This window comes from Miniopterus schreibersii (genome assembly GCF_964146895.1).
Source record: "Miniopterus schreibersii genome assembly, chromosome: 12".
NCBI lineage: Eukaryota > Metazoa > Chordata > Mammalia > Chiroptera > Miniopteridae > Miniopterus > Miniopterus schreibersii.
In genome coordinates, this window is record NC_138112.1 from 3,260,855 (window position 1) to 3,274,580 (window position 13,726).

Consider the following 13,726-nt stretch of genomic DNA (forward strand, 5'->3'; position numbering starts at 1 on the left):
GAAGCTTCCATTTCTTACTCTAATCTGGACTCCTTGTTCTACAGGCCTGTTGTGCGGGTCACACGGCTCCTTCTACTGTCACCCTGGGAACTTCCTGCGTGTCTCTTATGTGATTCCACTTTCCTCCTTCTGGGTTTACTCCCTCATTTTGATGGAGTATATATTTTTGTAGCTTTTCAAGAAAGGGGACACTGAAAGTAAATTTCATGCATTCATGTCTGAAAATATCCTTACCCTTTACCCTCTAACAGGAATGATAGTTTGGCTGACTATAGGATTCTAGGCTGAAAAAATGATTTCCTATCAGGAATGTTCCAGCTTCAAATGTCACTGCTGTGAAATTTAAAGACATTTTGATACTTAAACCACTGTATATGACCTGATTTTCTCTCTGGGACCTTTTAGGGTCATCTCTTTACTCTGATTTTCTGAAATGTACAATGATATATCTTAGTGTGGGGTTTTAAAAAAATTCGCTGTGCTGGACACTTGGTGGCTCCTTTCAATTTAGAGGCTTTTACCCTTGGGGATTTTTTCGGCATCATTTCTTTGATAATTTCCTTCCTCCCAATTTCCTCTTTTGAGACTTCCTAGATAGATCCTTTATTTTCTTATCCTTATTTTCATCTTTCTGTTCTGCTTCCCTTTTTTGAATTTATTTTAAATAATTTTTATTTTTCAATTATAGTTGATATACAATATTATATTAGTTCCAGGTGTAGACCCCAGTGATTAGACATTATATAACATACTAAGTGGTCATCCTGATAAAGCTAGTACCCATCTGTCACCATACATAGTTATAAGGATACTTACTCTATTCCCTCTGCTGTACTTTACATCCCCGTGACTATTTTGGAACAACCAATTTGTACTCCTTAATACTTTCACCCTTTTCACCCAGCCCCTACACCCCCTCCCATCTGGCAACCATCAAAATGTTCTCTGTATCTGAGTCTGTTTCTGTTCTGTTTATTTTGTTTTATAGATTTGTTGACAGATATATGTTTGTCATTTCATTGTTCATATTATTGATCTTTTTTCTTCTTATAGTTTACTTTTAAATTTATCTTTATTGTTGAAAGTACCACAGATATCCCTTTTTTCCCCATTGACCCCCTCCACCCACATCCACACCCCCCTATTGTCTGTGTCCATGCGTTATGCATATATGCATATAAGTTCTTACATTAATCTCTCCCCCCCCTCCCACCTCCGCCTTCCTACTGAGATCCCTCAGTCTGTTCCATGCTTCTATGTCTCTGGACCTATTTTATTCCTCAGTCTATTTTGTTTATTAGATTCCGCATATGAGTGAGATCATGTGAAACAATCAGGAAGAATCAGAAAACCTGAACAGGCCAATAACAACTGATGAAATCAAGGCAGTAATTAAAAAACTCCCAGCAAACAAAAGCCCTGGTCCAGACAGCTTCACAGGGGAGCTAATTCTTTAAGTTGTAGGGTTAGATAGTTTACTAAAAATGTTTCTTGCTTTTTGAGGTAGGCCTGCAGTGCTATGAATTTCTGCCTTCACTGTGTCCCATAGATTTTGGGTTGTTATGTGTTCATTTTCATTTGTTTCCAGGAAGGTTTTGGTTTCTTTCTTGATCTTATTGGTAACCCATTCATTGTTTAATAACATGTTATTTAGCCTCCATGTTTTTGAATGTTTTTGAGTGTTTTTACTGTAGGTTGATTTCTAATTTCATGCCCTTGTGATCTCAGATGCTTGATATGACTTCAATCTTCTTGAACTTGTAGAGACTTGTTTTGTGTCCTAAAATGTGGTCTATCTTTGAGAATGTCCCATGTGCACTTGAGAGGAATGTATATTCTACAGCTTTGGGGTGAAATGTTCTGTAAATGTCAATTAAATCTATCTGATCTAGTGTGCCATTTAGAGTCACTGTTTCTGTGTTGACTTTTTGTCTGGAAGATTGGTCCAGTGAAATCAGTGGGGTGTTAAAGTCCATGACTATGACTGTATGGCTGTGGATCTCTCCTTTAAAGTCCTTAAGGTTATTATTGATAGGACCTTATTTATTGCCATTTTAATTCTTTATGCCTATGTTTCTCTCTCTATTTCTTCTTCTTATTACAGCAGTCCCTTTAATATTTCCTGCAATGCTGGTTTGGCGGTGATAAACTCCTTTAGCCTTTTTCTGTCTGGGAAGCTCTTTATTTCACCATTTATTTTGAATGATAACCTTGTTGGATACAGTAGTTTTGGTTTCAGATCCTTGTTTTGCATTACCTTGAATACTTCATGCCATTCCCTTCTGGCCTGTAGAGTTTCTGATGAGAAATCAGCTAATAGCCTTATGGGAGCTCCTTTGTAGGTAACAGATTGCTTTTCTCTTGCTGCCTTCAATGTTCTTTGTCTTGAATTTTTGGCATTTTAATTATAATGTGTCTGGGCATGGACCTCTTTGGATTCTTCTTCTTCTTGTTTTTTTTGATTCTTCTTGCTTGGGACTCTGCCTCCTGAACTTGTGTGACTTCTTCCTTCACCAGGCTGGGGAAATTTTCTGCCATTATTTCTTCAAACAGGTTCTCTAACCCTTGCTTACTTTCCACCTCCTCTGGTACTCCTATCACGTGAATATTATTTTGTTTCATGTTGTCCCACAGCTCCCTTAGACTGTCTGTTTTTTTTTTTTTTTTTTAAATATATCTTTACTGATTTCAGAGAGAGGAAGGGAGAGAGAGAGTCGTTATTGATCAGCTGCTTTCCTGCATGCCCCCGACCAGGGACCGAGCCTTCAACCTGGGCATGTGCCCCAACCGGGAATCGAACCTCAGTCTCCTGGATCCTAGGCCGATACTCAACCACCAAGCCACACCCAGCTGGGCTGTCATCCTGTTTTTTAACTGTTATTTCTTTTTGTATCTCTGATTTTTTTTTTTCTAGCCTGTCTTTTAATTCACTGATCCGATCCTCAGCTTCCTCTAATCCGCTGTTTATTCCTTCTTATGTATTCTTTATTTCTGCTATGTCATTCTTACTTTCCTTCATAGTTTCCATATATTTCTTCATGCTGTTGAGCATCCTTACAATCAGTATTCTGAACTCTGTATTCCATAGATTGCTTCTCTCTACTTCATTTAGCTCTTTTTCTGGAGACTTCTCTTGTTCTTTCATTTGGGGATTGTTTTTGTCTCCCCATTTTGGCTGCCTATTTGAGTCTGTTTCTATGTATTAGGTAGGCCTCCTAGGGCTCTCAGTCTTTTTGGAAGGTCTGTGGTGCAGGGCAATGTCAGAAGCTGTTTGTGACTGGCCTTGAGTAACCCGTTTGGAGCTGTCAACAATCCACAGCTTGAGTTCCCCTCTGTTGGGTCTGGGTGCATTTGGACAGGACCAAGATGCACACCAAAGTCTGCTTTTCCAAGGCCCAGGCCCAGAAACAGATCAGGCAAAGACTCAAAGTACTCTGAGGTCTGCCTCTGCCTGTAGGCTGATTTATCTGGTTCTCTTAATGAGCTTCAGGCTCTAGAAACTCCAGGGGGTAGGGCAAGAGGTTTGGAATCCAGAGGTATGCCCTCTGAGCTATATCTCCAGAGCCCGCAACCCTAGGTTCTCCTCACACAGCTCTAGTGCACTCTGCCCTCCCTCTGCTGGAGCCCGAGGTGAGTGGCTGCACATGGAACTCTATGCACTGGCCCTTTAAGAGGGTGTCTGCATTTCCAGCCATCTCTCCCTGGCAGATAGAAACTCAGCTGCTTTTCACACATTGTTTGCGGGTAGTTTTTATCGCATGCTCTACCACCAGTCAACGTAAAACGTATAAATACGTTTCCTGCATACAATGTGTTCACAGCCATATGTTATGTGGGCAACTTTCTCAGTTCTGATGCTCTTGGCTGGGAAGCCCAGCCTGGGAATTAGACCCCAGAGTTCTCAGTGGGAACCCCTCACAGCTGAGATATCCCTCCAGACCTTCAGCTGCTGCCTATGAGAACCCAGCCAGCCCTCTTGCACCTCCAGACTTCCTACCAGTCTCTACGAGGTCTCCACTTTTCCTCCTTGGTAATGAGGGTGCTCTCCAGCTAGTCTTCAGTTGCAGTTGATTATTCAGGATGGTCTTTCTATATTTTAGTTGTAATTCCAGTTTGGTCCCCGAATGTAGCTTCCAATCAGTCCATTGCCATCCTTAATCTCTTTTCTTCTTAAAGAAGACCCTTTAACATTTCCTGTAATAGTGGTTTGATGGTGATGAATTCCTTTAGCTTTTTCTTGTCTGGGAAGCTCTTCATATGTCCTTGGTTTCTAAATGATAGTTTTGCTATGTAGAGTAATCTTTGTTGTAGGTCCTTGCTTTTCATCACTTTGAATAATTCTTGTTTAAAAACAAACCCACAACCTTGTTGTATTGGTAGGATACTCTAATCAGCTGAGCTACCTGGCCAGAGGAATTTCAATATTTTTTGCCAGTCCCTTCTGGCCTGCAAAGTTTCTGTTGAGAAATCAGCTGACAGTCTCATGGGAGCTCTCTTCTGGTAACTAACTGCTTTTCTCTTGCTGCTTTTAAGATTCTCTCTTTGTCATTAAACTTTTGCATTTGAATTGTGATTGTCTTGGTGTGGGCCTCTTTAGGTTCATTTTGTTTGGGACTCTCTGCACTTCCTGGACTTTAATGTCTATTTCCTTCACCAAGTTTTCCATTATTATTTTTTCAAAAATATTTTCAATTTCTTGCTCTCTCTCTTCTCCTTCTGGTATCCCCATCATGCAAATGTTGGTATTCTTTAAGTTTCCTAGAAGCTCCTTACACTATCCTAATTTTTTTCCTTTTTGCTGTTCTGATTGGATGATTTTTGCTTCCTTATCTTCCAAACTGCTGTTTTGATTCTCAGCTTCATCTACTCGACTGTTGATTCCCTGCGAATTATTCTTCATTCCAGAAAGTGTACACTTCATTCTGACTGGTTCTTTTCTTTATGGTTTTCATGTCCTTTCTGATGCTGTTGGAGTTCTAAGTTCCTCCACTCTTCCCCTAATTTCATTGAGCATCCTTATAACCTGTGTTTTGAACTCTGCACCTGGTAGGTTGCTTGTCTCCATTTTGTTTAGTTCTTTTTCTGGAGTTTTGTTCTGTTCTTTCCTTTGGGACTTGTTTCTTTGTCTCCTCATTTTGGCTGCCTCCCTGTGTTTGTTTCTATGTATTAGGTAGAGCTGCTACGTCCCTCAGGCTTGACAGAGTAGCCTCATGTAGTAGGTGTCCTGTAGGGTCCAGTGGCACAGACTCCTCTATCACCCAAAGTGGGCACTCAAGGTGTGCCCCCATTGTGGGCTGTGTACATCCTCCTGTTGTAGTTGAGCCTTAACTGCTGTTGGCACGTCAATGGGAGGGATTTACCCCCAGGGTGATTGGCTGCAAGGACTGGCTGCAACCACTGTGGAGGATCAGCTGTGCAGCAGCCAACCCCTGGAGCAGGACTTACTTCAGCGGGGCTCTGCTGCCCGCTGAGTCTATCCCTTCAGTGTGTCACTTGTGGAGGTGGTTGGCTGGTGCTTTGATGTGGTCTGAAGCTCTCCACCAAGTGTGCCAGCTCTGGGACCTACCAGGAGGTGCAGGCCAAAGTCAGCCACCACCTGTGTACTGCCCGGGGCCAACCAGCATGGACTACAAAGTGATCTGCAGATGGTATGAGCTACAAAGTGACCTGCAGATGGTTGCTTCTTATGCTTTGCTGGGAGGTGCCCAGGAGAGAGCAAGCCGTGAACCAAGGCCGGCTGCTGCTACTGCTGGCCTGGGGCAAGTTAGCAAGAAGTATGGGGTATACTGAGGCGAGATACTGCTTGTTTGAGAGATTTTAGGAAAGTCTGAAGGCCATTTGTATGGAAAAGCCACAGGAATCAGCCCAGATAGGCCTACAAGTTGGTGGGATGGGGTCTCAGAGAATCACCAGGGTGGGGTGAACAGTGTTAGCCAGTTGATAGAGACTCAGATATGGCACCCACCTGTCAGCTCTGTGGGAGGGAGGGCTCAACAAAGGAACAATGACCTCTTCCAGCACTTCTCTGGAAGAAAGCTGCCCCTCCAGCTCTTGTCTGGATGCCAGACAGTTCAGTTCCTCCCTAGATGTCCCTGGTGTCTATTAAGCTGCTGCCCCAGTGCTGGAGCTCAGAGAGAGTGAGCCTGAGTAAGTGCATGTGCAGGCCCTTTAGGAGGAACACCTGGGACTTCAGCAGCCTCCATCTCACTCAGTCACAATCCATAGTAGTTTTTCCAGCCAGAAGTTATGGGGACTTCTCTTCCTGGCTCTGGCACCCTGGGATGGGGGGCCTTGTGTGGGGCTAGGAACCCTCCCTCCGCAGGGGTGACCTCTGCAGCCAAGATATCCCTCCTGATTTTTTTGCAGGGTTTTAAAAATTCATTTTTAGAGAAAGAGAGAGAGGGAAAGGAAAAGAGATAATACAATAGACTTGAGAGCAAAACATCCATTGGTTGCCTCCTCCATGCCCTGCACCAGGGATTGAACCTGAAATGCAACCATGTTCCCTGGCTGGGAATTGAACCAGCAACCTTTCAGTGCACAGGACAACACCCAACCAACCAAGCCACACTGGCCATGGCTACCTCTTATATTTTACCCACTACATGTCAGTGTGGGTCTAGCCCATTGAACATCTCCATACCTCCTGCCAGTTTCAATATGGCTTCTTCTTTAAATTCTTAGTTGTATGACTTCCATTCAGCTAGATTTCAGGAGGTTCTCAATGATTTGTTCTGTAGTTTAAATTCTGATCTGAGTCCTTTTTGTTCTGCTTTCATGGAAGAGTTCCTTGAATTTATCTTTGATCCTTCTCTTATCCATCTGAGATTATAAAGATTTTTATAAAAGTTTTCATCTGTTACCCTAGCTGGCTTGGCTTAGTGGTCAGAGTACACAGATGGAAGGGTCCCTGGTTCGATTCCGGCCAAGGACATGTACCTCAGTTGCAGGCTCAATTTCTGGCCTGGCCCCAGTCGAGGCATGTGTGGGAGGCAACCAAATGATGTGTCCCTATCACATGGATGTCTTCCTCTCTCTCTCCCTTTCACTTTCTCTGAAAAGCAATGGAAAACATATCCTGGAAAAAGTTTTCATATATTGCTGTGATCAGTGTGGCTCAGTTGGTTGGGCATTGGCCTGTGCACTGAAAGGTTTAATTCCTGGTCAAGGGCACATGCCTGGGTTGCAGGCTTGATCCCCAGTGTGGGGCATACAGGAGGCAGCCAATCAGTATTTGTCTCTCACATTGATTTTCTCTTCCTTTCTCCCTCTCACTTCCTCTCTCTCTAAAAATCAATAAACTAAAAAAATAGTTTTCATATTAGAAAGATTTCCTCAAATATCTGGTGCTTCTTGGTTGTCATTTGGTGTGTAATCAACATAAAAGTTATTAATAAGTGTTTTAATATTAAGTCTTGCAGTGTGTATTTACGTATAGCACATCTCAATTCAGACTAGCCACATTTTAAATGTTTGATAGCCAGATGTGGCAAGTGGCTACTGCACTGGACAGTGTAGCTCTAGAAGGAATGGAGATAAATGTCTTTGGTTGATCCACAACATTTAACCAGAGTTCCAGAATATTTTTCAGGTTAATAATCCTCCTCTCCACCCCTGATATATTCATGTGGCTAACTTGTCCTCAAGAAAAACTATACCCATTTGTGCTTTCTGGCAGTGATGCGAGGTGGGCCACTTCCTTATTCCCATGTCCACAGGGCAGCATAATTTTCCTGAAGCCTCTCTAGTGATGCATTTCTCTCTCCTGTTGTGGAGAATACTGTCACCAGAGTTTGAATACTCAGTTTCAGCTGGGCTTATCTCTCAAATTAACAGATTTTGACCACTGCATTTTTTGGGAAAGCAGTGCTCTTTGTGCTTACCTGATGTCAGAAAGGCAAGGGTACCGATCGTTTCATTGGACATGATGTTATGGAAACGTGCCAGCTGTCCAAACATCTGCAGGCCAGCTTCCTTCTCTCGGCGGGCTTCTGGAGCCAGACTATCCCATTCACCTCGATCCTTCTCAATCTGTTGGATCTTTATCTTGCTTAAATACTATAGAAACCAGAAGCGGATGTGTCAGAGAAGAAAGGGCAGAGGAAGGGAAGGTCATATTTAAAATCTAGTCTACTATGCTGGGAAAACCAGGGACTACCATAAGGGAAATGAGGCTTTATTTCTCAGCACGGGGCTGAAGCTAAAAAAGAAATTTTGGGGGCAAAAAAAAAAAAAAAAAAAAATTGTGGCTGCATATAGTTTTCTTTCAGCCTCGGTAGACTTTTTGGTAATTCCTCTCGAAATATTATAGTCTGTGAAATAGAAAGGAGGGTAAATGGTGTAATATATGAAACCAAGGCAAAGACAAACAGGCCTCAGTGAAAAAAGGGTGAATCCTTCCTGAAAGATAGAAAAAGAGTAAAATCCCAAAAAACTGTTTATCAAAAAACAAAGCTTCATCAAACATGCAAGATGTCGGGAAGGAGAACCATATTTAAAACCCTCTCTCTTGATGCTGTAGAAAACATGTTAAAATTACAGTCCCATGAAAATGCCATCTGTCATTTTTTTGAGTCACACAGCTCCTGCTAGAAGGCTCTGTTTACACATGGGTTGTTCTTGTTTTCTAAGAAAATCTGTCTAAAATCTTATAGGATTATGAAAGAAGCTGGAAAATTTTCTCACAAATGAAATACAAATTGCTGGGAGATTGCTAATCAATACGAGGAGGTCATGGCTACCCATCAGGCTACCCTCATGATTTGCCTGCTACATCTCCTGTTGGGTCCCTGCCCTACTTACATACCTGTTGCAGATATGGGATATTTTTACATGAGCAACAGGCAGCTCCATAGGGATGGTAAAGGATATGACACACTGAAGGAGCTGAGAGGCACCCAGTTCTACATTTTGTGAAACTCTTGTTACTATATAGCTAAAGATTTGGGAGGCAGTGGAGAGATAAGGAGTATAGACGACTTAGTCTTTATATGAAAAATAACCCAAACTAGTTTTTTTTCAAGCAGTGGTATAAAAATGAGAATCTTTTAGGAGAGAAGGGTGGCATCACTGCCTAGTGAGCCACTGTTGCTAATGTGTTGGGGTAGAAAAGGGTGAAGTGAAAGTCACTGACCAAACGCAAGGTCCTCGCTACTCTTGTAGCACTGGCCTAAGTAGTTCTGCCCATGAACCTTAGTTTGGCCTCATCACGCTTTCTTTTCCACCCACTGCCAAAGTATCATCCCAGTGTGAGGCTTCAATAGGCCTTGATCTTGGCCTCTAATGGACAATACCTCTCAAGCTCTGTAACAGCAAGGCCGGCAGCACACTACCACTTGCAAATTACTGGTGTCTAAGACAGTACTAGAAGCACGAGGATAGCAAACATGTTGAAATCACAGTCCCATGAAAATGCCATCTGTGTCATTGATTTCATGGTACAGGAGCAGTTAATCTGTTTTTTTCTTTTCTTCTTTTTTTACCTGTATGGCTTCATCCAAAAGGAAGATGGCATCGTTCATTAGCAAGTTAAGAAAGCGGAGAAAAAGTGGGGGGTTCATGGCTTCCAAATTCTTAGAGGCATAGTCCGCCAAGTCCTGTAAGGCCCAGGCCAAGAGAAAACCAGTTTAGTTCTGAACTGCAGCTTTCTGGGGCTTATCTGTAGTGAAACTCTGACAGCTCAGTTTGGTTTCACCGAAACACTCTCACCTTAATGCTCTCTCGATAGGTGTCTGTTCCCCACATGTACCTCAGGATGGGGTACATGGGACGGCGGTAATTGAACTTCTGTTCAAATTGATGGGGGTCTCCTAGGGTAAGGTAAGAGCAAAATCACATGCAAGGGTGGTGCCATTAGAGGAGGAGCAAGAGCTTATGTCTACATGTAGCCAGTTTCCTTTATTCTGAACGTGTCAAGGCCTCTGACAAAATCTGCCTCAGGGGTTTATAAAGGCCTCGAGTTGTGGCCAAGTGTTTGCTTCTTTCCTTACTGACAAACAAAAGGATACCTTACACAGAAAAGAACAAGGACCACACTATACAATAAGAGCCAAGGGAAGCAAATGCTTCCACATCAAATGCAGAGTATTGATCAGCCTCGGATGAGGCTTTGACTGGCTGCTGTGGCAGAGGCAGCCACGTGCGGACAGGGATAAGTAATCCCTGCTCTTCACAGGTAACATGCCAGCTGTGCAGCTAGCTGGTTATTGACTACTCTGAAAAATCAGATTAGGAGCTAAAAACCTGAGGCTTATATTGCTTTCAACATAGCAAAAGTACCGCTGGAGCACTACAGGTTGGGCCAGATAATAAAGGAAGAGCACAGGATATGGAGTTGGATGCCCAGGTGTTCCTTCTGCTCCATAATGCAAGTCTCTTAACCTTTCGCAACTTCCACTTCCTCAGAAATAAGACGGGAATTATAATATATCCTCTATCAAAGGGTTGTAATGGTCATATAATGAGATAACTGCAGCTATTGTGCAACTTCTTATGTACTATGAAGATTTACATGCACTCTCTCACTCATCACTTCAACCCATTTTACAGATGAGGAAATCAAGGCTCAGGTGAGCAAGTGACAAACGCAAAATCCAAATATGGAAAGGGAGTCAATAAAATGTTAAATGTCTTTTTCTGAAGTACTGTCTAACAACTATGCTGTGCACCTGAAACTAATATAAAATAATATCGAATGTAAACTGTAATTGAAAAATAAAATTAAAAAAATAATGAATGTATTTATCATTGGGTAGTAGGCCATCCCCTTTAAAAGGGATCTTGCAGTCGGCCAGGCGCGGCTCAGCGGTTGCGCATCGACCTAAGATCCAGGCATTCGGGGTTTGATTCCTGGTCAGGGCACATGCCCAGGTTGCGGGCTCGATACCCAGTCAGGGAGGAAGCTGATCAATGACTCTCTCATCACTGATGTTTCTATCTCTCTCTCTGAAATAAATAAAAATATATTTTAAAAAAAAAGGGGATCTTGCACTAGCTGGTGTGCCTCGGTTGGCTGGAGTGCTGTCCCATACACTAAAAGGTTGTGGGTTTAATTCCTGATCAGGGCACATACCTAGGTTGCTGGTTTGGTCCCTGGTTGGGGCATGTACAAGAGGCAACCAATTGATGTTTCTCTCTCACACAGATGTTTCTCTGTCTCTCTCTCTCTCCGTTCCTCTCTCTAAAATAAAAACACACATCCTTGGGTGAGGATTAAAAAAATAATAAAAAAACCCCAAAGGGGTTTTAAATAACTGCTTAACATCCTGTTTACTGGTTGAGATGGGGTACTGTTTACTCAAACATAGCACCTTAGGGTTAGATCTCAAAAGGTGAAGAGAGAAAGGGAATGTTGCCTGCTGTTTTTTTTTTTTGTTTTTTTAAATGTCTTTACTGACTTCAGAGAGGAAGGGAGAGAGAGAGAGAAACATCACTGATGAGTCATTGATCGGCTGACTCCTGCACGCCCCCTACTGGGGATCGAGCCTGCAACCCGGGCATGTGCCCTGACTGGGAATCAAACCTCGATCTCCAGGATCAAAAGTCAATGGTCAACTGCTGAGCCATGTGGGCCAGGTGCCTGCTGTTATTCTTATCTAACAATTTGACTGTGAGAGTTAGACAATAGGGATAAAGACTATCCCAACCAGCGCACTGTGTCATTATCCACTATTCTGAAATTTTGAGGCAGAGAAAATACAGACTCAGGTTTTAATTGGACAGTCTAATTTGCTTGAGTATGATCTGATCAAACAATATAATAAAGTTGGTAAGAATGTTTTTTTTTAGGTGAGACAGACCTGAGCCTACCACTTAGTTGTATGACAGACAAGTATTTTAATCTTTTTGAGGATCCATATCTTCATATGTAAAATGAGGACAATACAATAAAACTTTCCAGATGGTGACAATTAATGAAACAATATAAGCACTTAGCATCAAGGTGGCACATGGTAGGAATTCAATAAATGAGGATGACATTTTTCTGATATTCAAATACTGATCAAGCTATGAAACTGCACACATACCAGCTTCTCAGTTCTAGAGTGCTTTACCTGTAAACTCAATGTCCACAAAGACCTTGATTAGCGCTTCTGCAAGGTGGGCTGCGTAGGGAAAGCTGCAGAACACACGTTTCCGATGGAACACACTGGATACCAAGGGATTGGGGGTCTGATCCAGGTGGGGCATCACTGCTTCCAACACCTCTGCCAATTTGGCCCTTAGGTGGGGATTCTTCATCCTGCAAGTAGGGCAGAAAGCAAGCTAAGTTGGTAGATTTTTCTAAGTATTTTCTTTTATTTGATGAAGACTGCAGTTTAGTACTTAAACCTGAAGTTAATGGGCGACCATTCTACCCTTCGTAACTGAAGACAGATATGCATCTGTAAAGAAAACTAGAAGAGACTGGGACGAAGAGGCAGTGTGAGCCCGGCAGCTGCAGGAAGGTGTGCACGTCTGTCTCAGCCGGGGGGCGAGCAAGTTACCATTTCCTTACTGACCTGAACCCTCAGTGTTTTTTCTGATAACCCCGTCAGCAGTTGCTTTCACTGTATCTACTTAAATACAAAAAAAGCAGCCTCATAGTAAAATCACATTTCCCAGAAGCATCGTACATAATGCACTCAGATCACAGACTGCTTTTCCCTCATCTCTCCCCGTGAATGTGCAGGTGTTTCAGTCTCTCGTTTCTTCTTTTATGCCAGATAAGGCTGTTTGAAAACTATTTCATTATCTTCATCATCATTCATTTCAGCCATTCACATTTCTGTTTATCCAAAAGTACTGGTGTACACACTAGTGTGGGGCCCTAGCTATCCAGTCTGCTCAGGAGGGTTAGGAGAGACTGAAACTGCTTAGATAAAGTGGCTTGGCCCAGCCTCCAAAGACCATGCCAAAAGCATCCAAGCCAAGGACTGAAATTTTATGGCTAGTCTCCACGGGAGCCAAAACATCCTTATCCCAGCACTATGGGGCAAAAAGAGGATTCTGCAGTTTTAAGTCTGTCACTTCTGGGGGATAATGCAGGGGACACCGTTCAACTTTTGAGGCCGTAGCTTACCATGTGTGCGGGTGAGCACTTAACGTTTAACCATTCCGTGCACTTCTCTACGATAATGCATTTCTTACTCTTACTATCCCGGCTGTCCCATCTGGGACAGACTTGCCTTTCCAAGCGTTTGGAAAGCAAGGGCCAGGATGATTACTCTATATTACTCACAGTGCATACAACATGCACCTAATAAATATTTGCTGGCTTGTTTTCTCATTAGATCTGCTCAGCTCAGGGAAGGATTGGCTTTTACCTACTTCTCACTGACACGGCTCCAGGGATTGTGGATCACTTTCTTTGTGTAGCAAATCTTCTTTTACGTACACATTGTTTATTTCCTTTGGCCTAGGCACCAGAAAAATCAGAGACGCCTCTCTACAGGTCAGAGTATCTCCCTTTGGGAAAGAGGACCAGAGGCTAAGAATGAGAGACTTGAAATCAGGAAGCATTCACCTAAGTTTACTGCTCATCCAACTCAGGATTCCAAGAGCAAACTGTATCATACAATTATTAAAAGATCATTAGCACCTGGCTGCCACTGGCAAAGCTTTTCCATGAAGGTAACATTTTAACCAGGGGCAGCAGTGGAAGTCCTATCAGGTACCTGATATGCAAGCTCAAGTTCTCTGTGGGCAAAGTCCTCTGCCTCCCCAGAGTGGCATTTTTGGCTACCCA

At 42.8% G+C, this 13,726-nt stretch overlaps 1 protein-coding gene across 3 annotated transcripts in view; it reads right to left on the reverse strand.

The window, feature by feature from the left end:
* Positions 1–13,726, reverse strand: part of UBE4A (ubiquitination factor E4A) — a 49,386-nt gene that overhangs the window by 7,516 nt on the left and 28,144 nt on the right. For all 3 annotated transcript variants that reach the window (XM_081155486.1, XM_081155488.1, XM_081155487.1), the window contains 4 exons: positions 12,054–12,241; positions 9,709–9,809; positions 9,483–9,596; positions 7,884–8,058 (listed from right to left, as the gene is read on the reverse strand). In XM_081155486.1, coding sequence (XP_081011612.1) covers positions 7,884–8,058; positions 9,483–9,596; positions 9,709–9,809; positions 12,054–12,241 — 578 coding nt within the window. The remainder of the gene's footprint in view (positions 1–7,883; positions 8,059–9,482; positions 9,597–9,708; positions 9,810–12,053; positions 12,242–13,726) is intronic.